The sequence below is a fragment of the Prinia subflava genome, chromosome 20 (genome assembly GCF_021018805.1).
Source record: "Prinia subflava isolate CZ2003 ecotype Zambia chromosome 20, Cam_Psub_1.2, whole genome shotgun sequence".
NCBI lineage: Eukaryota > Metazoa > Chordata > Aves > Passeriformes > Cisticolidae > Prinia > Prinia subflava.
The window spans coordinates 5,077,438-5,101,191 of NC_086266.1; the positions used below are offsets into that span (position 1 = coordinate 5,077,438).

Sequence of the window (23,754 nt, forward strand, 5' to 3'; positions counted from 1 at the left end):
TGATGGGGCTCCGGGGCGTGATGGAACCCCGGGGCGGTGATGGAACCCCAGGGCGGTGATGGAACCCCAGGGCGGTCATGGAACCCCGGGGCGGTGATGGAGCTCCGGGCGGTGATGGAACCCCGGGGCGGTGATGGAGCTCCGGGGTGTGATGGGGCTCCGGGGCGTGATGGAGCCCCGCGGCGGTGATGGAGCCCCGGGCGGTGATGGGGCTCCGGTTCGTGATAGAACTCCGGGGCGGCGATGGGGCTCCGGTTCGTGATAGAACCCCGGGGCGGCGATGGGGCTCCGGGGCGTGATGGAGCTCCGGGGCGGTGATGGAGCCCCGGGCGGTGATGGAGCCCCGCGGCGGTGATGGAGCTCCTGGGTGTGGTGGAGCCCCGGGGCAGTGACGGAGTTCCAGGGATGTGATGGAGTTCCAGGGCTGTGATAGAGCTCTGAGCATGTGATGAGCTCCAGGGTGCTGATGGAGCTCTGGGGCAGTGATGGAGTTCCAGGGATGCGCTGGAGCTCTGAGCACGTGATGGAGCTTCAGGGCCCAGATGGAGTTCTGGGAATGTGATGGAACTCTGAGCATGTGATGGAGCTCCAGGGCCCTGATGGAGTTCCAGGGATGCAATGGAGCTCTGAGCATGTGATGGAGCTCCAGGGTGCTGATGTAGTTCCAGGATTTGATGGAGCTCTGAGCACATGATGAAGCTCCAGGGTGCTGATGGAGTTCCAGGATTTGATGGAGCTCTGAGCACATGATGAAGCTCCAGGGTGCTGATGGAGTTCCAGGATGCGATGGAGCTCTGAGCACGTGCTGGAGCTATGGGCACAGCCGTGGGGGTCCCCAGGCTCCCGCACGCTGTGCCGTGTCCGTGTCCGTGCCAGCTGGTGTGGGTGTGCCCTGCAGTGGCAGTGGCAGCGCTCAGCGGGCACTGCCCGCGGTCAGCACTCCTCGTCAGCGATGTCCAGGATGCCGCCCAGCAGCGCGGTGAAGGTGGGGCGCTCCTCAGGCTTCTGTGGGGTGAGAGGGGAGCCTGGCTGGAGCACGTGTGTGCCCCAACTGCGCCCTGGGGAGCCCTGTCACCCTGCCGGGAGGTGTCACCGGGGATGGGAGGCACTGACCTCGTGCCAGCAGCTGTACATGATGGCGTAGACCCGCTCCGAGGCCGCCTGCGGCCGGTACAGGCGCAGGCCCTGGATGACGTGCTCGGTTGTCTCGCTGTTGTTAAACCTCTCGTAAGGCATCTTTCCCAGGGAGTAAACTTCCCACATCAGGACGCCTGTTGGGGGAAACAGCAGGGAGAGCTCGTGGCATTGGAGCGCCTGTGCCCGCCCCTGGTTTGCAGAGGAGTTCCCAGCCTCCAAATCATCAGTGCTGTGCCCTTACCAAAGGACCAGACGTCAGACTTGCTGCTGAACTTGCTGTACAGCAGCACTTCAGGGGGAGACCACCGCACTGGAAACTTGGAGCCCATGGAGCTTGTGTACTCATCATCTAGCACGTACCTGCAGCAGGAAAATGGATCAGGGTGCCTCAGCTGGAGTTCACATTTCGCTCCTCTACACAACTGACCAAGCCCAAAAGGAATGGGCAGCTCAGAATGACCAGAGGTTGCAGCTCTGCATGGGTTTCAGCAGCCAGTGTGTGTTAGTCAGGATTGCAAGAGATCGGCTGACATGGAAGCACAGCAAAAAGGGGATGTGGAGAGAAAGCTGCAGCCAGGAAACTACAGGTAGGGGAAACAAGATGCAAAGAGAGAGGGGAAAGGGCCACGGGAAGTAAGAAAAGGATGGTGCAAAGTGGAGAGGCAGAAAGTGGAGCCAGGCAGATGAAATGGGAAGACAATGGAAAAGCAGAGCTGGAGGGTGATGGGGACAAAGACTGAAGTGTAGAGCTGATGGAAGGAGGAGATGGGATACTGAGACAGGAAAGTGACACAGACACATCTACCAGACCTGGAAAGACCAAAATCTGACACTTTCACAATTCCTTGGTCGTTCACCAAACAGTTTCGAGCAGCCTGTGAATGGAGAGGGGGAAGCAGTTACTTCTACCTGCTCTTGCCCCTTCCATCCCCCTGTAGCAGGTGAACTTCATCTCATCCCCACCCACCAAACACTTCTCACTTTGTCCTGCAAGTTCACCTGGACTGGGGCAAACTAGAAAATCCTCAGCAGAGAGCAACTGAGACCTCCAAACATCCCATTTATCTACGTAGGGATGACTTCCCTGGTGGGATTTTGCCTGAACAAAGCAGCCACAGCCCCTACCAGGTCTCTGTGCAGGAACTGCTTGGATTCCAGGTACTCCATAGCTTCACAGACATCCTTGCACATCTCCAGCAGCTCGGCAGGCTGGAACCGCTGCCGTGCTTCCCTCAGGAAGCTCAGGAGGCACCCGTTGGCCATGTACTCGGTGATGATGAAGATGGGACGCTGCTTAGTGCAGACCCCGTAGAGCTGCACCAGCTTCTCATGAGACAGGTTCCTGTGTTGGGGACAAAGGCAGTTCTGAGCATCTAGAAAGCCACTCAGCAAAGGAAGTACCTGTGAATAAGGAGAGTTTGGGAAGGGAAGGTGCTTCTGGCCCAGCTGACAGTGGAAAACCTCCCCAAGAAATCAGCACAAAATTAGTGGGATCTTGGATGCATTTTGCATTTTGCCCAAGACTGTCCCACACTTCCCAGGAGTGCAGCCATTCTGGCAAGGAGCACCTAGCACTGACCTGCATGGTGCTCACCACTTACATCATGACTTTGGCTTCGTCAATAAACTCATCCTCTGACATGGAGCCCTCCCTGATCATCTTGATGGCAACGTTGTACTGGCCTCTCCATTTCCCGTACTTGACCACGCCAAACTGCCCTGTCCCAAGTTCCTTCAGGAAGGTCAGATCCTTGGGGTCGATCTCCCACGACCCTAGGACAGAGTGTGAGTGTAATGTGGGTACAGGTTACCTCCCTGCACGGTGCTCCCAGTCACCTGGTTTAGCAAGCCCAAGAAAAGCTCACGAGCATTTGCTGCCTGAAAAATCAGCCACAAAATCCACAAAATCAGAGACCCGTTCCTCCAGGGGATGGGAGCAGGGTAGCTTGTGGAGCCTTTTGGTCAATACTGTCATCAGAGAGCAGTTGGGAGGTGGTTCCTGGGAAGGCTGTGAGCCATGCGACAGCCAGGATCCCAGCCGGGGAAAGTTGCTGCCAGCAAAAACAAACCCTGCAACCAGAGAAATGCGAGGTAGCCCAGGCTGGCTTACCATAGCCAAGGCCAGCTGTGGAAGGAGCACTTTTCTTGTGCTGAGACACAGGGTACTTCAGCCTGGATATCAGCCCTGAAACACAGCAGCAGAGATTGCCACTCTAGGCTTACCTGCCTCATTCCAGCAGGGAACACAACTCCTGCCTTCGGCTCAGGAAGGTGGGGATACCGTGGGGCCAGTGAAAGCACTGCTGGCTTCACTCTGTGTCCAAAACACTGACCTGCAGAGTTGTGCTGGTGGTAGGTGATCAGCTCTGGGATGCTGTTGAACAGGTGTTTTTCTGCCAGGTAATACTGGTTTTGGGGGGTGCAGCAGACGACATAGTGGCGGATCATGCCTTGGGGGTCTCTGGAGAGGGACATCAAGTCAGTGCCATGGGGAGGAGAGGCAGAGGGTGAGGGGTGCCTGGAGGGCCCCTCTGAAGGAGGAACAAGCTGTTCTGAGAGCCACTTACGCAGAGGACTTGGCATAGACAGAGACAGTGTATTTCCCTGTCTTGCTGGTGGAATCTCGGACAATGAAGCCCCCCTCCTTACCCTAAAACAGAAAGGGGAGAGGGCACTGGGTGTTTGTGGGGACTGTGTGTGACTGTAACAGGCAAAACTTAAAAGTGACTGAAGATCACAGCATGGCTGGAGAGGATGCAGTGAGTCAGAGGAATCCTCCTTCCAGTCCCTGCATGGGAAGCCACCTCCTGAAGTGGCTGCCTGGAGGAGCTCACATTGGGATAGGGAAGGCTCCTGGGGCTGCTGGGGCAACACTTCCCTCCCAGCAAAGCCAGGGCTGGTGCCATGCTGGACATAATGTGAGAACAGCCCGTGGAGGGCTGGTGTGTAGAACAGACCCAGCCTCGGGAGCCAACACTCACCTCCTGTTTCAGCAGCTGCTCTGCTTGGCTCCGAGTGATATTCTTTGAGTACCACCTGGAACAGGGACACAACCATCAGGGACATCTCCACAGCCACCTCTGTCCCCAGTCCCAGTCCCAGTCTGACCCTGGCCCAGCCAGGACAGGCAGTGCAGAGAGCAGGGCAAGGACTGCAGAGCCAGGAGCTGGAGGCTGCCAGAGGATGTGGGAGAGGGAGAATGACCCAGCCAGGCTGGGCTCACAGGCTGTGCAGGGTAACAACCAAATGGAAAATGTCTCCAACCAAGTGCAACTCCCCAGGTCCCCGTGCCCTCTCTTACTCAAAGATCTCCAGGGAATTTCTGGTTTCAGTGACGTAGTTGCTGGGGATGTATCCTTCCCTCCTGCAGGAAAAAAGGGGCTGGTCACACTCCGATGGAGGAGGCCAAGGGGAAAGGATATCCCTGTCTCAGGAGGCTGAGTAGAAATGGGCTCAAAACCATCTGGGGAGGGCTGACACCACAGCTGGTTTCAGCCTCCTCCCCAGGGCAGCCCACAGGTGGGCAGGCAGCCTGTCCTCACCCTGGGGGTGCCAAAGGGCTGTGTTTGCCACCAGTGCCCGAGTGCCAGGGCAGGGCAGCGCTGCAGAGCCACAGCCAGGGGCTGGGAGAGCTCTCACCCGTTCTTGTCAAGGGCTTTCCACCAGGGCAGGTGGCTCTCCTCCAGGATGAAGTACTCCTCGCCCTTCTGCAGCTGCAGGTCCTGCGCGTTCATGGGCTCGTAGTTGTAGAGGGCCACCACCTTCTTCATCTCCCCTGCTGTGCTGGGGGCTGGCTCGGGAGGCAGAGGCTTCATCACCATCTTCCCACAGGGAGAGGGAGAGCGTGGGACACGGTCAGGCTTGCACACACACCACGTGAGACCCTTCCCCAGCCTGGCAGGGCAGTGGTCTCAGGCAAGGTCAGCACAGTGTTTGTCTCAGCTCCCACATGTATCTCTACCAGAACACCAGTTTTGTCTCCCTGGACTTTTTATCAAAACATTTTTTCCTATCTCCACACAAGATAAGTGTTTTCTCTTTACCTTTTGGTAACCTATGACTCCTCCAGCCTACATCAGGGCTTTAATCTCTCAGCTGCCCTGGGAAACCTCAGGGTTGAGATAATTTGACTTTCCTGTAGGCCTTTGGGCTCCATCCCCTGCTTCAGGCTTCTTCTCCCTTAGGTCACCATCTTGCCCTCCCTCCCCAGAGCAGACTCCTGGCCTGTACATCTCTGAGCAGTCATTGAACATGTTGGTTTTCTCAAACCCCTTGGAGCAAACCCTGCTGCTGGCCTTTACCTGGTCCTCCTCAGGAGTTGGAGGAAGCGGCTTCTTCGTCTTGCGATGTGACCGCCCGACTTTTAAACCTGCAGAACAGAGGAGGGGGCTAAGGTGAGAAAAGATCCCTGGCTCTGAGCTGCAGTGATCCCCAGGTCAGGGGGACGAGGCAGTGGGAGGGTGCCTGGTGCCTTACTGCCGTTCCTGCTCTCCAGAATCTGGCAGCCCATGGCGTTCTTGGCTGTCTGGGAGCAGCACAGGTACTGGCCATCGATCCAGAAGCAGGGGTGGTACTTCTGCACCAGGTCGCTGTTGTACCGGATCACTGTGGCAGAGGAGGGAAGATGTGTGACCCAGGACTGTGACCCCAGCCTGCTGCAAGAGCTCTCTGCTCCCTCAGTGCAAGTGGTCAGCTGCATTAAATCATTTCCTCTCAGCTTTGCTGCTGTGCCCTGATGTTCAGGTTTCCTTCAGCTTACCACTCTTGTTTTAGTGCTGTGGCTGTGCAATCCACAGGGAAGGGCCAGGCTTGGCTCTCAGATCTTATTTAAGCTCTTGAGCAGCTCTGCAAAGGGGTATGAGCATGTTTGGAGCCAGTCACAGAAGGATCTGGCTCTCCTGCCAGCCAAAATATCCAATAACCCCCAGGCTGCTCTGGCCTATGGTTCACAGCTCTTTTAAGCCTTTTTTTTTTTTCCAGAAGTGGGGTGGGAGGCCAGCGCTGTGCCTGGCTTTTCCATGGGGAGAGGAAGGCACTGCTACCACCCTGTGCCTGCTCAGAGACTTCCCTTGCAGGGAGAATATTCCCGTGCCAGGCAGGGTGACCAGCTTCCTCATACTTGTCCCCAGGCTAGAGGGACAACTGGATGTGCCTAAACACTGCCAGCAGCCTGGGGCTGGCCCACAGCAGCTGCACAGGGTGCAGAGATGGGGAGTAAGAGGAGGACACCCTGTCAGCAAAAAGGCAGCATTTTCTCTCCTTTCCCTGTGGATTCCACACTGAGCTGCCACATCAACCCTCCTCCCTCAGCAGGGAAGTGGGGAGAGGACTGGCTGCCCTGCTGGGGCTCTGGTGAGATAACCGACTTCCCCGTTATCAGCCTGCCCCTCTTCCGCCTCACTCGAGCCAACTTCCCCGTGTCAACTCAAGCAGATAATCCCACCCTGCCAGCACAAAGCCACAGAAACACACACACACAGGCCCCAGGAGGCACACACAGGCAGCTCCAGCAGGTTTTGGGTGGTCGGAGCCCCTCGGCACAGCGCTGCTGAAACACTCTCCCTGCTCGAGGAGGTATGAGCATTAGCTCAGCATCACCCAGCAAGGCTCGGGGTGGTTTGGGAAAGATGCTCCCTGGCTCCCACCAGCCTTGTGGTCCATGTTTCCTTAAAGCACTGGGCACTCAGCCCTCACACACCAAGGCAGCAGAGCTGTATGGCCACATCTGCTGTTCCCTCTTGCCCTCAAGGATTTCTGAGCCTGCTTGAGCGACTTTGGAGCAGGTTTGTGAGGGGGCAAGGAGCCTCAGCCGAGGTAGCTGCAGTGCTGCAGAGGGTGACAGTGTCCAGCTGCCCCGGGCAGGAGCAGCTCGCTCTTCCTCAGGCATGGGACAGGTAACCTGGCACCGTGGGGCAGGCACAGGCACAGCTGAGCACCCAAGGGAGCTGCAGAGCCCGGCACTCACCGCTCTTCAGCTGATGGATCCAGCGCTTGCGCAGCTCCTCCGTGGGGGAGAAGATGTAGAGGGGCCCCTCGTCGTAGACCACCTGTGGGACCATGAACCTCAGTGCTGCAGGCAGGGCTCTCACAGGAGGTCCGGGGCAGCCAGGCCTTGTGGCCACCCCGGGCCAGCCCTGCCGGTGTCTGCTGGCCCCGAGCGGTGCTCGTGGGACCGTGACCAAGAGGTTAAAAATAAGCCCCCTCCCCCGAGACTTTCCACTTCCTTCTCTGGCTTTCGGTGTGCTGGGGGTGCATTGGGTGCTGGCAGGGCAGGCAGCTGGGCTGGGGGCTGTGTGCAGCCAGCATCCCTCCAGCATCTGCCAGGGGACTGAAAGGGGCAGGACAGAGCTCAGGAGCAGGTTTCCATCTTAGACAGGGTTGGCTGGCGGCTCAGAGAGGCTCACCTGGCTGCCCCGTGCAGTGTGGACAGCAGCAGAGTGTCTCCAAGCAGCTGAGTGACACCTGGCACTGCGGCAGTGGCGCCAGGTTTGACCCCAGGCCCCTGTGGGGTCCTGCCCTCAGGACCTGCCACCAGGCAGAGTGGACCAGCAAAGAGGGGGCAGTGAAAGCTCACCTGGAAGGGGTAGGGGAACCGTTCGATGATCGAGATCTGCTCCATGTTGTTGTAATCCTCCCCTTTCCTCTGGAAGAGAGAGGCAGAGATGGATGCTGGCATCCTGTTGCTCAGCTGCTGGCATCTCCCCTGGAGCGGGCCCACAGCTTTTGGCATCCCCTTGCTCTGCATCAAGCTGGACCCCTGGTAGGATATGCACAAAGCCCCCCACACCAAGCAGGGCTGTCCCCCACTGTCACCACCCCAGGGACTCTCCCTACTCCCCCAGTGAGGGGACGGGGGGGCAGATGCAGGACCCTGGGGCCCTCCTCACCGGGACCTGCCGCTCAGGGGGAGGGTTGTTTTCAGGCGCCACTGTCTCCACACACGTGATCTTCTCAATGTCCACGGAGCCCTTCTTGCTGCCCCGGCGCTGCAAGAGACAGTCTCGGTTCAAATGGGCACCAAGTGGAGACCTGGAGACACTCAAACCCCTCTCCCTGTCCAACCACCCCTCGGGCTCCGTGCTCCAAGGGACAGCGGGTGACCCTGGCATGGCACAGCCCCTGTGGCTGCAGACTCACCCCCCGCTCAAAGTCATACTCGTAGTAGGACAGCTTGCTCTCCGTCAGCAGGAACAGGCGCTTCTTGAAGTTGAGGGGAGATGTTTTTTTCTTCTGCTGCGAGCGCTTCAAGAAGATGCTCTCCAGGATGACGCTGGCCATGTCAGCCCCCCGCTCTCCCCCCGTGCTCTGCTCGCCGGGTTGCTGTGGGCAAGACAAAGCTGGCACGGTGCTTGCTCAGCCCAAAACCTGCTGGGCCTCGCTGGGGTGTGCTCTCCTCCTTGCCCCAAGGGCAGACAGGGGGTGCAGGGACCCCCCCAGCGGGGGTGTGAGGGCAGCTCAGCGTGGCTTGTTTGTGCTGTGACCTCTCCCAGCCCCTGTCCCACACCAGGCTGCAGACCAAGCCACCACCTGGATGGCTCCTGCTGAAGAGGCCCCTGGGATATGCAAGATGGACAGAGAGCTGGAGAAAGAGGGAAACAGGGGAAGCTTGGAGCCCCGGGGAGGAGCTGTGACACCCCGCAGGCGCTCCTCCCCTTCAGCTCTGTGCATGTGAGCCTGTGTGGGCTGTTTCCTCCTGCCCCACCGCAGCCACTCTGTGCTGGGGACGTGCTGACTTGGCAGCGTGCAAGGGGTGGGCACGAGACACTGATCCCTAAAAGGCTGTGGGTAGGTCCTGGCCCTGAAAAGTCACAGTGCAGTGCTGCCAAGAGCACGGAGTAGCCCCAAAGTCATCCCACCCCTGTGTGTCCACAGAGCCTGCAAGAGTGCAGGGATGGAGCTCAACCCCCCCTTCCTCCCCTGTGAGCAGCACTTGTCAGTGGCCAGGCTTGAAGGGCTGCCTCCAGCCAGGAGGCAGAGGGGTTAAATCCTCCCCAGCCATCAGCAAAGCTCCTCTGAGCCTCTCCGGGGAAGGGCAAGGCAAGGAAGGGCTCACAGAGCCCTGCATCCCACTGCTGCCTGGCCTGTAGGGGCTGGAAATTGCCCTGGCCCATCTCTTGAAGCAGCTTGTGCATCTCACCCCATCCCTCCATGCTGCACCCAGGAACTGTGACCCCCCAGGTGGGCCCAGCACCCCCAGAGCGCGTGGCTGGAGCTGTGGGCTGTGACCAGCACCTGGCTGCAGTCTGGGGAGATGTGGGTGAGCTGTGTGAGCCACTGCTGAGCTGTGATCCCCTGGAGCCTGGCTCTGTGTCTCCTGCCTGACCACCTACAGTCCCTGCTTCCCCTTCACCCTCACCTTGTTCCCTTTTTTCCTCCCATAAGCACAGCTTTGGAAAGCAACCTGGGAGAAGCTGGTTTTCTCCCCTGCTCCCCACAGCCCATCTCCTCGGGGGGAGGCTCAGAGGTGGGCCACAGACAGGGGTTCAGCCCCCATTCCCCAGCTCAGTATTGCATCCACTCTCCCCACACAGGAGATGGGAACTGGCTCACTCACCACAGGGCTCAGGTGGGGAACAAAGATGCCAGGACTCAGTCCCACACACTGTGCCTCTGTCCAGGGCAAGCCCCAGCTTGGGGACCAGGAGCAGAGGTGTCCTCCCACCTGCTGGCAATGCCCAGACCCTCCCAGCACAGCCCCTGCTGCTGCAGTACTGACCCTGCCCCACTGTCCCCAGAGAGGCTGGGGACAAGCAGGATTCCCTCTGCCAGCCTTCCCTCTTCCTTCCTTGTGGCTCTTATGGCTCAGACCTTTCCAGCTTGTTTGGGTGGTCAAAAAAACCCAACTTAAAAAATTAGTCACCAGAGGTTTTTGGAAAAAACAGCAGCCTGAGTGTGCTGATTGAGGCCTCAGGAGGAGGGACTTGGGGTCCCTGCAGGTGGCTGGTGTGGCCCCTGACCCCCAGAGTGATCCCAGAACCACCCTGTAGCCCTGTGCCTCATTTTCCTTATAAAGTGTAGCTGCTGCTCCTGCATTCCAAGGGCAGGAGGGCTCCCAGTGCCCTCCCTGGCACAGACACAGGGGCTGAGCAGAGGGGCCCTGGGCTCCAGCCCGTCCCAGCTGCAGTGCCAGGTCCCTGGAGCTTTACCTGGAGTCACAGCAGCAGGGTCATGGCCAGCAGTGCCAGGCAGGTGGGACACGTCCTCACTGTGTGCTCTGGATGGAACTGCCAGAGGGGAAAGGACAATGAGCTGTTTGTGCCCCATCATGGCACAGCCTCCCTGTCCCCAACACTGCCACCAGACCCGTTCTGTCCCTGAGCACAGGGCTCACCCCCACAGCCACCACAGCTGGGATGTGGCAGCAGAGTGACAAGTGGGTGGGTGGAAGCGTGTCCTGTGTCCCCCCTCCAGCCCAGTGTGACTTCCTGCCGTGCTCACACCTCAGCCCAGTGTGCTCTGAGACCACCAGGCCTGGCACACACTGCTGGCCTCATGCCACTGTGTCCCACCATGGTCCTGGGACCATCCCTCCCCCAGGCAAACTCTGGTCACTGCCTGGTTCCTGCTAAGGAGCTGAGCCACTGCTGGCTGATGTGGGGCTGGCAGGGGCCTGATATGCCTGGGACAAGAGGGAAGGGTGACAGAGTGTGAGTGACAAACTTCACAGCCCCTGTGTTTCAGGCTGAGCCCAAAAATGATGGGTGGGAGGGACAGAGGGGGAAACCTCCTGCATGGGGGAGACTGGTGAGCAAACTCAGAGCTTCACCCCAGCAGTGCCCACTGCAAAAAGCACAGGTGAGGAATGGCCAAAGACACTGGCAGAACCCCAGCCCCTGCTCTTGGCCACCCCTGGGGTCCCTGGCACCCGTGCACCGCTGTGATTCCCTGCTCCAGCACAGCCTGCAGCCCCTGGCACCCCCACTGCACCCCACAGCCCCATGGCCAGGTGACAGGGGTCACATGCCACCAGCTTGGAACTGGTCAGGCAGTGGGACAAGGCAGAGCCCTCCCAGCTTGGCTCTCCACACCGTGTGCCCCGTGCCCAGCGTGGCTCTCCTGCCCCCAAGGAGCCCAGCAGAGGTGTGAGGCCACCAGCAAGGCCACATGGAGCCTCCCGCCGCCCCGGCTGTCCCACAGCCACTTCAGCAGGTACCCAGGACCCCAGAGCCAGTGCTGTCCCGTGCCGTGGCCCCCGGGGGCTCCGTACTCACCGGGCCCTCCTGCCGCCGCTCCGGCCAGCCGGGGTCCCACCGCACCCACCCCGAGGGCTGGGGTGGCTGTGGCAGCAGGGACGGCGAGAGACGGCAGGGTGCGCAGGGAGGAAGGACGGGGCCGGCCAACCCCACCCTTTCGGTTCCCCTTTTTTAGTTTTCTGACTCAAAGGCAGCATTTGTGTTTCCTCCTGCAGGCAGCTGGGCCATTGCTGTGGGGGCACCGTGGCCGGAGCCTGCCCCGGGCTGTGGGCAGTGCCAGGTGTTGGCTGGGCTGGCTGACCATCCCTCTGTGGTCCCAAAATGAGTTCTTTCACCCGATGTGCGTGAGGCTGATCCCCACACGGAACTGAGGTATTTGGTTTATTTACAGCTCTGTGCAGAAAGAGATCTTGGTGGCAAATTCAGAAAGCCAGCAGAGTGATTATCAAAGGTTTTCACTGTTTATACATTTTAGCAAACGAAAGCATTAATCTTCATTGTACACAGATTACATCATTCATTAGTATTCCATCTTGTAGTGTTAAATTATTCCCTTGCATATGTTAATTAGGCCACTTGTTCAGTGTTTCTCTTTGTTTGGGTCAGTGGGTTTCTCCAGTCGGTGGTCTGTGAGTTGGTGGTGTGATCTCCCCGTGCTGGAATCCCTCTTATACACTCAGAGCTGGTTCAGCTCAGTTGTTGAGTTAGCTTTGCTAGTTGCATCCTTGTCTTGAGAGTTCTGCCAGCTGTTTCTGTGTCCTAAATTCTGCATTCTCTGTATCCACTATCAGTGGCAAGTCCCTCTTTCCCAAGCCTTATTAACTTCCACCCAGATCACTGAAACATGTCAAGCCCTAAACCTTAACAAGGCAACTCTGTTGACGCAGATTTTGTCTTTCAAGCACCTGGACGTCACCTGCAGACCCGGCAGATCCCCCGGCCCTCACCCCGCTCACCCCCCACTCCCACACCCCACGCTCTCCTCCCACCGCCAGGGGGCGCTGTGCTCTATGCTCCCCGCCCTCTCCTCTCTATGGTTCCCAGCTCACATTCACTTCCGCTTCCGGTAGCGCCTCCTCTCCGGGCCGCCGCCGCCAAGATGGTGAGTGCGGGGCCGGGGCTGGGCTCCATCCGCCGGCATCTGCCCCGGGGCTGCGCCGGCCCGGGCGCCCTCCGCTGCCGCGGGTGCGTGCAGGGCAGCCAGGGCAGTGCGGGGGCTTCCCCAGCCCCAGATGGCAGCGCAGGGCCCGAGGGAAGGAGAGGGCGGGAGCGGGGCCTTCGGAGCGGGATGTGGCGTATGCGCAGCGGCCGTGACCGGCTTGTGTCGTTCTCCTGCAGGTGAACGTGCCGAAAACCCGCCGGACCTACTGCAAGAAGTGCGGGAAGCACCAGCCGCACAAGGTCACGCAGTACAAGAAGGGGAAGGACTCGCTGTACGCACAGGGTGAGGACGCGGGAGCTGCGGCGGCCCGGGTGCCCTGGGCCCTGCACGGGTGCTGTAGATCGGGAACATTTGCATGGCTAGGGAGGACAACCCGACCTAAACATGTGCTGTACAATAAAGGGAATTTAAAAAATTAGCCAAAGGAAGAAAGGTTAAAGACGTGTCAGCCCAAAGCAGTTTGGGATGGTTGTGGTATAGAAATGTTTAACTAGTGAGGGGATGTGCTCAGGGTGAACCAGCTGCCTGTGAAAGCACGACTGGAGCCTGAGCTGCCCGGCCCGAGGGAGAGCCCTGCCTGCTGGCACGGGCTGTGAGTTTAAAATGTGCTGGGCCTTCAAGTCGAGGTGAAAGAAAGTGAATCCAACAGTATCTCTGCCAGTAGTGATGTGGATTAATTATGCAGCTATCAGCTGAACAGGACTGTATAAATATTTTTGGCCCTTTGTGTGCTGGCTTTGAGGATTTATCATGCAGCACCCTTCTCTGCACAGAACTCTGAATAAATCAAGTCCCTTGACCCTGTGTGTGTGTTGTGTGCACAGTGAGGGAAAGGTTCCACTTTTGGGGAGCACAAGAGCTGTGGCCACGGGCTGAGCACGGGGCTGCTGGAGGAGGGAGGCGCTGGTTCTGTTGGGCTGTGCAGGGACAGGCTGAGCTCTGCTGGGATTTAGGAAGTGCCAGTTGTGCTTGTAGCACCTCCTAGGCTGTTGCCTGACCAGGGGCATTTTTCCCCACAGGAAAAAGGCGTTATGATCGGAAGCAGAGTGGGTACGGGGGCCAGACAAAGCCCATCTTCCGTAAAAAGGTAAGTGAGTGTTGCTCCTCAGGAACGGGAATCTTCCTGGGCATGCCCAGCTGAGGGAGGGTTCCTCAGTGCTCTGCTCTGGCTGTGTTAGGGCAGCTCTGTGCAGTGCCAGTGTCCCCTCCTCATCACAGAATGTTGGAAGGGACCCTAAAAGGCATCTTGTTCCAGCTCCCTGCCAAGGGTAGCGCCACCTTCCACTATCCCAGGTTGTCCCAAGGCCCATCCAGCCTGGCCTTGGACACTTCCAGGGATGGGGCAGCCACAGCTTCTCTGGGAATCCTGTGCCAGGGCCTCCCCACGCTCACAGGGAAGAATTTCTTCCTACTCTAATCTAAATCTCTGTCAGTCTGAAGCCAGTGACACTGCCCTGTCACTCTGTGCTCTTGTAAAAAGTCCTTTTCTCTTGTAAGCTCTCATCAAATACATGGCTCATCTCCTTGCTGTCTTATGGAGATGCTCCTCATTTGCAGGGTGACTTGGGATGTGCTTGCAGTCAGGTTCTCAGCTTTGATGCTGCAGGGCAGTGAGGTCTTTCTGGGAGGGATATTTGCAATGAAGGGAATGTTTCCTTCACTGCCTGCCCAAGGGGAAGGGCTTGGCAAAGGGAAGGGAGCTGTCTGCTTGCTTGGTGTGGTGTTTACAGCAGGGAACCAAAACCCGGGGTGGATTTGTTACTTTGTGGGAATTGTTTAGCTGTGCTCATAGAGCTGCTTGGCTTTTTGCTGGGAAGCCCTGGTGTCCTGCTGGAGGTGTACAGGAAGCCTTCCAGCAAGAAGAAAATGAGGCAGCGGGTTTTCAAGTTGACTTTGTGCCAGGAAGTGGGGAGACCTCACAGAAAATGCTTCTGCAAGCAGGGTGCATCAAACAGCTGCATTGCTGGCACTCTCTACCTGTACATTGCAATCCCCATTTCTGTTTTTTTCCCAGTCAGCATTGTTGGGATGATTGGCTGAGGTTTTTAGCTGCTGGTTACAGCCCTGTCCAGCTGCTGCAGCAGCCTCCCAGCTTTGGATTCTTCCCTCTGCAGCCTTTCAGGTTTCATCCAACTTCTGAGTAGCTGCAGGCCTGCATTGAGCCTGTTGTGTCATTGCTTCTTTCAGAGAAGGTTTGCCTTCCAGGTGTTTCTTTTGCTCAGTTTGCTTCTGGATTTCTCCTGAGCACTGCTAGTTTGTGCTCCCACACTGTAAAAGTGCAAATTTCTTGCTCTGTTCAGTGGAACAGACTTTTCCAGCATGGCTGATTGCTGTAGGATCCAGCCCTGTCTCCCTGAACGCTTTTGCCAGTGCCCTTTTTGTGAAGATACAGGTCCACTTCACTCCTGTACTGATCCTTAAAATGCTGCCTTGTTTTCAGTGGAGGGAGCCTGTGTTTGTAGTCTCTAGACAAATCAAATGTTCAGGAGTGCAGGGAACAAGCTCTCCCTGAGAGCAGCAGTTTGTCTGCTTGGGGGTGTGTGGTTCATTGACACCCTGCTCTTCCTCTCCCAGGCCAAGACCACCAAGAAGATTGTGCTGAGGCTGGAGTGTGTGGAGCCCAACTGCAGGTCCAAGAGGATGCTGGCAATTAAGAGGTGCAAGCACTTTGAGCTGGGAGGAGACAAGAAGAGAAAGGTGAGTTTGTATTCTGTGAAATACAAAAGAAAGGGGGGCGATACTCAGTGGTGAATAAACTCACTCTTGTCTCTTGCTTCTTACAGGGCCAGGTGATCCAGTTCTGAGCATCATCCTGTTCATCCTTACGGACCATATTAAAGTAATTAGATTAATCTCTTGCTTTTTTTAATGTCTTTTCTTTTGGAGTGGGAGCTGTGAGTATATCAGCTCAGGGAGGTGTTGTTTGCAGAACCATTTAACAGAGGAGTTTTTAACCTGGCTTTTGAAAAATCCCTGCCAGGGGCTGGGATCTCTTTACTGTGTCTCCAAGGGAGTTTTGTAATGGTGCCAGTGACTTCTCTGTATGAATGTGCTGCAGGCTCCTGTATGAACTCCCCTGCACTTGGTTGTAGGCCCCTTTTTCCAAACAGCTGCACAGCCCTAAGGAGCAAAGGCCTTGGAGCAGCCACTGGTTTGATCCCTGCACCATTAGGCAGGTGCCTAATTAGTAATTAGGCAGGTGCCATTAACTGTGGCAGCTGAGAGAGGTGAGGGACAGCTCCGTGCCTGTGGTTGCTCCTGGTGTAACAGGCCTGAGCTGCCTTCCCCTGTGCCAACTGCTGTCGGCTCCTCTTCCTTGAAGGAGGAAGGCCAAGCACAGCAGTGAAGCTTCAAATGGGCAACAAGCAGAGTGTGGTGGGTTGTGGGGACAGCCTGCAGGAGAGCTTCCCCTTAGAGAGAACATTTCTGTGAGGAGGATGTCTGCTGTTAGCAGGTGCTGGGAATGCAATGCAGAGTTCAACTTTCTTGTCGTGGAAATGGAGCTGGAGGATGGAGAGATGCCTCTTCACATCTTCATGATGATTGAGAGCACTCAGTTACTGAATTCTAAGGGAATCTGTGTTCTTGCTTATTAAACATTGGCTGTTGTGACTGCCTTTTCAGATTTGTGTAGGCAGTGGTAGCTTTGGACTGTATGGCTGTATTATGTCAGCTTCACTGACTGCCGTTTCTAGTAATCCTGACAAATTTCACAGAAACTTCCATGGCTGGAACAAACTGGCCTGTTTTCTAAACCATTATTTAATTTCAGATACCATGCTGTACTCTTGAACACTGCAAGTAAGAAAAAGCACAGCCTTTTAAAGGGATTTTAATCAAAGTGCTTAATCACAGAAGAACAAATCAAGAAATCCTGATTGTATCGTAGCCAGAGGAGAATATACTTGCACATGATGGTTGTTTAAGTGATTATCCATCTCCTGTGTCGGAGAGCCCATGTTATTCAAGTTAAAGGCTGCTGCCAGCAGTGGGAAGCAAGCACACTCAGATTTCTGGGAGGCAGGATTCATGGAGAAAAGGGACTCCGGTGGCCACATAAAGGGTGGAGAGGGAGTTGTCATCTAAAAGGAAGTGACAGCCACTGGTGAGAGACTCCTGGAGCGAGGAGAAACCCTCAAAAACTTGAGTCCTAAGGCATGATAGCAGCTGTCAATAAAGTTGCTAAGACGTGCAGTGGTTCATGTCAGTCCCTGAGTTGTCCAAAGATGGAAGTGCATGTGCAGTGTTGGGTTTCCTCAGCAGGGGTGGGAGCAGCTGTTCTTGGACTGTGTGCCCTGTTCTGGAAAACACCAAAGTGGCCAAGGTGTGTTTCTCTACTGTCCCTGAAATGCTCAAGGCCAGCTGTTTTCTTGCTTGGTAGTGGCAGTGGGTATAAACAGCAGTTGCTGCCCTGCTGGAGTCCTCCCTTGGAGGAGTCGGGTGAGATGCCAGGGACAGGGACACTGCTCTGCTGTTCCCCCTTGGTCACCTCTTGATGGAGTGATGGCTATTTGTCACATTAGGCTGAAAGTTCAGATAATGAATGCCTGAGGAAAAAAAGCACCTGCTTGGAAGAAGGAGACAAGTTTCTTGCCACAAGTGCAGACAGAGCCTAAAGCTTAGGAAAAGCTTGTCTTTGTGCTGCCTACAGTGGCAGGACTTTGAGCAGCACAGTGCCTGTGGGGTTCACCTCCACGCTCAGGGAGGAGATCCAGCTGTAAACGCCCCAGTCCCTGCTGGCTGGCAGCACCTGTCGGATGGAGCAGGCCGGGTTGCAGGCCAGCCCATTGCCCAGGAAGGTGAGGGAGAAGGTGAAGTTCTGGGGTCCTCCAATCTCCTGCTGGTTCAGCACTGCCACAGCATAGGCTCGGCCAGACAGGGGCCGCTCCCACAGCTGGAAGTTCCCATCCTGCCAAGGAGAAAACAAACCCAGGGCTTAGGCTGTGGGAGGCTGAAGTGGTGGACTCACAGGGTTCCCAAACCCTGAGCACCTCTCCATCCCTCCTGTGACCCCAGCCCTATCCTGCTGTACCTTGACAACCTGGTATCCCTGCTTGCCCAGCGGGTCCTGGTTGATGGCGATCACCTCTTTGTTCTGGAGCAGACACTTGGCCTCAGGACTGATGTGCCGCAGGTCGTTGGACATGAACAGGGGAGCGGCCATAATGGCCCACAGGGCCATCTGAGTCACCGACTGGTCCCAGCTCAGCCCAAAGTTTCCAATCACCAGCTAGGACAAGCAAACAAAAAGTGCCTGGTAACGCTGCTTGCCGAGGAGAAATGGGGCCACCAGTAGCAGGAAATCACAGGGTGGGACCTCCCTCTGGAACCTGGCTAGATAGGCTGAGTGCCAGGAGCAGGACCAGCTGGTTGGGAAAAGCAAGGCTTAACTGCGTGGTAGTTTAGGATGAGTCCTTGGTGGAAGAGAAGAGAGCTCTTTAAGTGGCTGGGCAGTGTTTAGGAATGCTTTTGGATTCACATCCTTGCAATGCTGGCACCCAGGGGTTTTTACTCTGGTGGGACATGAGCACTTTGGAGACTGTCCCCCAGTGCCACACACCTGTGTTCTGAGCTGGTACTGCTTGTGGAGGCTGCAGGACACAAAGATGGTGTTCCCTTGGTACTGTCCATAGCTGCAGTTCTCTTTCCCTTTCTACCCTGGACCTTCTCATCAAGATCCTGATGCTGGTGTCCCATCAGAGGCCTTCCCCTCAATGTTTCTCCCCCAGTTCTCTCTCTTCCCATTCTTAGCCCACAGCTGAGGGAAGGTTTTTCCCTGATGTTTCATGCAGGGTGGGTGTTGCTGTACTTGCCATATCAGGATCATTCCAGCCCCCTGGCCCAGCTATCTGCACAATGGTGTCCTGGTGAAGTGCTGTCCACTCTAAGATACTCTTGATGCTGCTCCAGGAGTCATAGACATCATAGAAGTTCCTCCAGTGATTGCAGTACTGTTTGATTTCTGTGTAATTGGGCTGCCAGAACAATGAGTGTGATTAGACAGAGCACCTGGCTGTACAACAAGAGTCAACAAGGCTAGACTGGGCCAAAGGTAGCTTGGGGGAAAACCAAGATACCACCTTCCATACCAGCTATCTGGATATCTAGTGCATGTTGATTCCCTTGAATGCTTTGTGCCCAGTAACTCCACTCTGACACATCCTAGACAACACCATTGCTCCCCTTGGGAGAACACTTGTGACCACCAGTTTGTTGCAAAATTCCCTCACAAATTTACTGAAGGTGTGACAAGGCCAGTGGAATTAAACGGTAATGTCACAGTAATTATTGCTATTTCTTGGGTTTACACCCTTTGGTGAGTAATACATTTAATTCCAGTGGGAGGGAATGGCACCATCCTGTCACAGTGGCACAGGGGAAGGAGCTGTGGGTGGAGGGCAGTGTGTCAGTCACAGACCCTGGCTGGCAGAAATCTGTCACTGAACAATGTGGAGGATGTCACAAAGCCTCTCTCGTGGTCCCCAGAGCTGTCTGCAAGGCTGAGCCTGCAGCACTGTGTGTCCAGGAGGAATAACACTGGGCTAGCTGCTAGGCTGTGTGTCTGCACTGCCAATGGTTTGCTGCTTAGCTCCTTGAGGAGAGGAAGCAGATGGATGCTGTGGTTTTTTTGGCACGCTCCATCTGGGCTGTGCCTTCATGCTGCAGGATCCTATTGAATCAGTTTCCTGAAAGAAAGTTTTTTTTCCCTCCATTTTACAGCCTTGTACCCTGTCAGAGTGGAGAGCAGCAAGTTTCTCAGGATGCTGTTTTGCAATCTTAACATGTTTTTCTCTTCTTCCCACTTGAGCCCCAGGATAAACCTTGGGAGGCACTCCTTACCTGCTGCACAGGCCTCAGGTAGAAGGGCCACTCACAGGAGTACACAATGCTCCTTCCAGTCCTGTTCAGGGCCAGAGACATGCGCTTGTATCCTAAAGGAAGAGGACAGACAGAGGTTACACAACCTCTGTGGTCACACAGCAGAACTGTTCCAATGTCACAGGTTCAGGTTTCAGTTCAACTCTTGCAAAATTAAAATTGAACACATTTTTCTGGTTGAGATACCACGGGGAGGACAGGGGAATTTAAAGTCTGCAGCTGGTTCCCTGCCTCCCAAGGACAGGAGCTTTGCTTGGGCAGGCTGTCACTCCAAGACTGCTGATCTCTGTACATACAGCCAGGGGAAGAGGTTAAAAGCTTTCCTGTATGGCATTTTTCCTCTAGATACCCAGGAAACACAAGTCAGTATCTAGCAAGCAGGGCAGCTTTGCTGGGTTATGTAGGAGTACGTTCTCTTGAGGCACTTGCACCATATGGACTGGGCAGGAATGCAAAAGCTCCAGTTTTTCCTGTCCTTGTCCCCAAACAGCCCTGTTAAGTCCCTTCCAATTGGCAGAGAGAGAATGAAAAGTCTGCTGTCTCCTCTGGAACTGCCTCAGTACAGCTGGATTGTATCTGGGTTGCACATATGATCCAACAGGAGCTCTCAGCTCAGCTGTCACTCAGGGTGCTGAGCTGTGCTCCTGTCTGTGGCAGTTGGCATATGCCCCACCATCTGGCATTGTCACTTGGGCAGGTTCTCCCTGCCAGGCAGAGACAGGACTTTGTGCAGGGCTTTGTGCTGTCAAACATTGTGGTGCTGACTGTGCCAGCAGCCAGAGAGCCCAGTCAAGAGAAAAAGGCTTTCCAAGTTAAAGCATTCTTCCCACAAATCTACTCTTGTGGCACTGGGATTTGCCTGTGCTTCAAAAGAGTCTGTAGCCAAGTTCCCTCAGCACAGGGAGCTGCTGAGCTTTCAGCTGCTGCCTTGCCTGCCTTTGTGCAAATGACTTCTGAAATGGTATTTACACTGGTGTGCTTTAAAAGGAAAACCCCAGTAGGATTTTTATGCCATAATTGCCTTCATTTTTATCTGTTAAAAGCCCTCCTAAGTGCTCCTTTCATGGCTGACACAAGCTGTTCTAGCTTCAGGCTGATTCACGTTGACAAGGCCTCACCAAAGGGATTAAGGGTTAAGTGTGTGAAACGCTCTGGGCTCTCCAGCACAGGCACTGCAGAGGGGCAGAGCCTGTGCTGAGTTAATAGCTGAGGGAGCAGCCTGCACACCCCCCTAGAGCACACAGCTGATGTGTCTGTGCTCAGTGTGATCCGTGATTTCTCAGTGTGAGAAAGCTCTTTTTCCAAGCTGTCCTTGAAGGAGAGCTCCAGGAGACTGAGCAGGTAAAAACACTTAACACAGCAATACTCAACACCTTGGGCTTGAGAACAGGGCCTCAGATTTGCTTTTGTAAGCAAGTCCCATAAATGGGAATGCTCAGGGAAAAGCAGGTCCCTGGGGCCTGATGCCGGGCCTGGAATTGCTGCTGCCTGCAGAATATTCCCACCCATGGGAATAGCTGCCTTGAGCCCGTGCCTACCTTCTGCCAGCAGCTCCAGTGAGTCAGAGTTGCAGCCATCAAACTTGAGCAGGTCCACACCCCAGGAAGCAAATGTCTGGGCATCCAGGTCATAGTGGTTGTAGCTGCCAGGGAAGCCAGCACATGTCTTCTTGCCAACATCGCTGTAGATCCCCAGCTTCAGACCCTTGGAGTGCACCTGTGTGTGCAGACAGAAACAGAGCCTGGGATGGGGCAGCCACAAGGCAGGAGCAAGAGGATTTGGGCCAGCACGGGAAGCAAAGCCCCGGTGTGGCAGGCAGGGCCTTATCTCAGCAGTGGTGCAGCCATACCCACCCAGCCCTGCCCTGTCCTGCGCCCAGGCTGGGTCACACCGTGCCATGGTGGCACTCACGTAGTCGGCCAGCTTGCGGATGCCGCCGGGGAACCGTTTCGGGTCCGCCTGCAGCCTGCCCTGCCGGTCCCGCGTCGGGGCCATCCAGCAGTCGTCAATGCAGATGAACTCGTAGCCGGCGTCCCTCCAGCCGTCGGCAGCCATCCTGTCAGCCATCTCCACGAACAGCTGCTCGCTGGGCAGGGCGCACCACCGGGAAAGGAAGCGGAGAACGTCTGCTGTCTACCACCGGCACAGCCACGGGGGGCACACGGGGGAGCCACGGCGGCCGCCACAGCCCCGGGCCGGCTGCGCGCTACCCGGGCTGCCCCGACCTCCCCGCACCGGTACCTGACGCAGCGGCGCGGGTCGGCGGCGCAGTCGGTGGCGCAGAGGAAGCGCTCCCAGTGCAGCCAGCCCATGGGCGGTGTCCGCGCCAGGCCGTTGTCCAGCGCCAGCGCCGCCGCCACCGCGGCCGCCGCCGCCGTCACCCAGCGCAGCATCCACCGCAGCGCAGCCATCGCCCCGCCGCGCCGCGGGACTGCCGCGGGACTGACAGCCCGGATGCCCAATCCTCGGGGCAATAGCAGGCGGGGCTGACCGCAAAACCAATCGCCGCGCGGCACCGCCAGCCCCGACCGCCAATCACAGGCAGCGAAGAGCACATAGGCCCGCCCTCTCGCGGATCACGTGGGGCGTGTCACGTGACTGAGGTGGCCGCCATGGCGGCCGGGCCGGGCAGTGCCGGCGCTGCCGGGGGAGCCGCGCTCGGGGCGGCACCGTCCGTGTGCCCGCCAGCAGCGAGCCCAGCGACCGAGAGACCAGCGGCACCCGGCCGGTACAGCGATAGTGTGGCCAGCGGGACCAGGGCAGTGGTTGTCCCCCTGTGCCGGCACTGCTGCGGCCACAGCTCGAGTGCCGTGTCCGGTTCTGGCCCCTCAGCTCGGGAAGGACACTGAGCTGCTGAAGGAATAAAGCTGCGAAGGGAATGGAGCACAGTCCCTGAGGAGAGGCTGGGGGAGGTGTGGGGGCTCGGCCTGGAGAAAAGGAGGCTCAGGGGTGTCCTTATCGCACAAATCCTGCAGGAGGGGGCAGCCAGGGGGGGTCAGGCTCTGCTCGCAGGGAACAGGACAGCGTCAGAGGGCAGAAGCTGTGCCGGGGGAGGTTTAGGCTGCATATCAGGAGTAATTTCTTCCCAGAAAGGGTGATTAGACATTGGAATGGGCTGCCCAGGGAGGTGCAGTCCTGGTCCATGGAGGTGTTCAAGCACTGGACACGACAATCACTGCCATGGTCTGGTTGGCACGGTGGTGATGGGTCATAGGTGAGACTCGATCTCAGAGATCTTTTCTGACCTTTATGATTCTGAGCTCAGCAGTGCCGGGGCTGCCCGAGGGCTGGGGGCTGCAGTGAGTGCAGGGTGTGGGTCTGTGTGTGTTCTGTGTGCCAGCACTGGGTCCTGGGGAGGAGGGCATTGTACCCCATGGGCTCAGGACTTGATTTTGGCCCTGGGCTTTCAGCACTGCCTCAAAAACTCTGTGAGAAGCTCCTGAATGAGCCTCCAGAGCACCTCTCCGTGTGCCCTTCCCCAGAGTGTGGATTATGACCAGGCTGTTTGCTGTCTCTGCCTGCGTGTGTGGACTCTGTGGTGTTGTACCCAGTCTGTCTCTGCTTGGGATGCTTGGGCCCATCCAGATCTTTGCACTCAAAGGTCTCGGTCTCTCTTCAACAAGTTCAGCCACAAGAATAAGTCATGGCCAGTGGGCATCGCCCCATTTGCACCAATTACACCTGGCTGGCCGTTGAGATGAGAACCTCTGGAAATGAGCAGTGCTGGTGTCAGCAAGACCTGGGGAGCTGTAAAGAGCACCTGTGTGCCAGCCAGCACCTCTGAGGTGAGCCCTGGGTTCAATCCCTGGTTTTGCAGGAGTAACACAGCATTGGTAGCATGTGTGGCCGGCCAAGGAGACTTGGAGGCTCCCACTGCCAAGGCAGCAGTGAGAAATGGGATATGAGGAGCCAGTTTTCCCCTGTGCCTCTCCCCCAGGGCTGGAGCAGCCCTGCAGCCCCCTGGAGCTCCTGTTGTGGGCCCCACCACAGCAGGAGGAGAGGGCAGGATGGAGCCACAGCAGGGCTGTGGCCACCCAGGCACAGAGCTCTGGGTGCCATCGAGGCATCTCGCTAGGTGTCCTCCGATCCCTGCTCTGCACATCAGGGAACAAAAGCTCTTCAGAGCCCGTGGGCTGATAATCACTCCTTGTTTCAGTGCCGGGGTCCTCCCCCTGTCCCTTGGGGAGCTGAAGCGCAGAGATTTCTCAAAGTCGGACAAAACAAGGCGCTCTGGAGGCTGGAAAACCTCATGGCTTTGTTTTCTCTGGTGCAAAGCGACACTGCAGAGCTGGGCAGTCATCTCCTATTCCCAGCGTTTGGGAGAGCTGCAGGGCTGATCCCTGCTCGTCTCTGTGTTCCAGCACTCCCTCACTGTTGCTTCCC

General features: G+C 56.8%; 3 protein-coding genes across 5 annotated transcripts; 1 reads left to right on the top strand and 2 right to left on the bottom strand.

Moving 5' to 3' along the window:
* Positions 1 to 18: 18 nt before the first annotated feature.
* Positions 19 to 11,483, bottom strand: BTK (Bruton tyrosine kinase). 3 transcript variants are annotated; one of them, XM_063416509.1, is made up of 20 exons: positions 11,349 to 11,483; positions 10,284 to 10,361; positions 8,275 to 8,457; positions 8,025 to 8,123; positions 7,712 to 7,780; positions 7,103 to 7,184; positions 5,614 to 5,742; positions 5,439 to 5,506; positions 4,777 to 4,958; positions 4,439 to 4,501; positions 4,119 to 4,173; positions 3,705 to 3,787; positions 3,471 to 3,598; positions 3,248 to 3,322; positions 2,739 to 2,910; positions 2,263 to 2,479; positions 1,948 to 2,012; positions 1,379 to 1,497; positions 1,114 to 1,271; positions 19 to 1,005 (listed from the first exon to the last, which is right to left on the bottom strand). In XM_063416509.1, exons 3-20 carry the CDS (start codon positions 8,413 to 8,415, stop codon positions 934 to 936), a joined length of 1,977 nt encoding a protein of 658 aa, XP_063272579.1. In that variant the 5' UTR covers positions 8,416 to 8,457; positions 10,284 to 10,361; positions 11,349 to 11,483; the 3' UTR covers positions 19 to 933. The 3 variants fall into 3 exon arrangements, with proteins under 3 accessions (XP_063272579.1, XP_063272580.1, XP_063272581.1); XM_063416510.1 differs by having other exon boundaries at positions 10,284 to 10,351; positions 11,349 to 11,433; XM_063416511.1 differs by lacking the exon at positions 10,284 to 10,361 and having other exon boundaries at positions 11,349 to 11,442.
* Positions 11,484 to 12,360: 877 nt separating this feature from the next.
* Positions 12,361 to 16,857, top strand: RPL36A (ribosomal protein L36a). The gene is made up of 6 exons (XM_063416754.1): positions 12,361 to 12,432; positions 12,669 to 12,774; positions 13,512 to 13,579; positions 15,067 to 15,189; positions 15,276 to 15,331; positions 16,265 to 16,857. The coding sequence occupies exons 1-5, from the start codon at positions 12,364 to 12,366 to the stop codon at positions 15,294 to 15,296; spliced, it is 387 nt and encodes a 128-aa protein (XP_063272824.1). The 5' UTR covers positions 12,361 to 12,363; the 3' UTR covers positions 15,297 to 15,331; positions 16,265 to 16,857.
* On the bottom strand, positions 16,309 to 21,821 carry GLA (galactosidase alpha). The gene is made up of 7 exons (XM_063416752.1): positions 21,613 to 21,821; positions 21,283 to 21,457; positions 20,910 to 21,087; positions 19,333 to 19,424; positions 18,306 to 18,467; positions 17,525 to 17,722; positions 16,309 to 17,401 (listed from the first exon to the last, which is right to left on the bottom strand). Exons 1-7 carry the CDS (start codon positions 21,780 to 21,782, stop codon positions 17,138 to 17,140), a joined length of 1,239 nt encoding a protein of 412 aa, XP_063272822.1. The 5' UTR covers positions 21,783 to 21,821; the 3' UTR covers positions 16,309 to 17,137.
* Between the last annotated feature and the right edge of the window lie 1,933 nt (positions 21,822 to 23,754).

Coding starts and splice junctions, on each gene's coding strand:
- GLA (XM_063416752.1), bottom strand. CDS start 21,782: ATGGCTGCGCTGCGGTGGATGCTGCGCTGGGTGACGGCGGCGGCGGCC. Junction 17,723..18,305: donor GCTGGAATGATCCTGATATG/GCAAGTACAGCA, acceptor TGCTTGTCCTAG/CTGGTGATTGGAAACTTTGG. Junction 17,402..17,524: donor AGGGATACCAGGTTGTCAAG/GTACAGCAGGAT, acceptor TCTCCTTGGCAG/GATGGGAACTTCCAGCTGTG.
- RPL36A (XM_063416754.1), top strand. CDS start 12,364: ATGGTTCCCAGCTCACATTCACTTCCGCTTCCGGTAGCGCCTCCTCTC. Junction 12,433..12,668: donor GGGCCGCCGCCGCCAAGATG/GTGAGTGCGGGG, acceptor GTTCTCCTGCAG/GTGAACGTGCCGAAAACCCG. Junction 13,580..15,066: donor AGCCCATCTTCCGTAAAAAG/GTAAGTGAGTGT, acceptor TTCCTCTCCCAG/GCCAAGACCACCAAGAAGAT.
- BTK (XM_063416509.1), bottom strand. CDS start 8,415: ATGGCCAGCGTCATCCTGGAGAGCATCTTCTTGAAGCGCTCGCAGCAG. Junction 7,185..7,711: donor GGTTCCCCTACCCCTTCCAG/GTGAGCTTTCAC, acceptor ATGGTCCCACAG/GTGGTCTACGACGAGGGGCC. Junction 4,174..4,438: donor AATTCCCTGGAGATCTTTGA/GTAAGAGAGGGC, acceptor TCCCTGTTCCAG/GTGGTACTCAAAGAATATCA.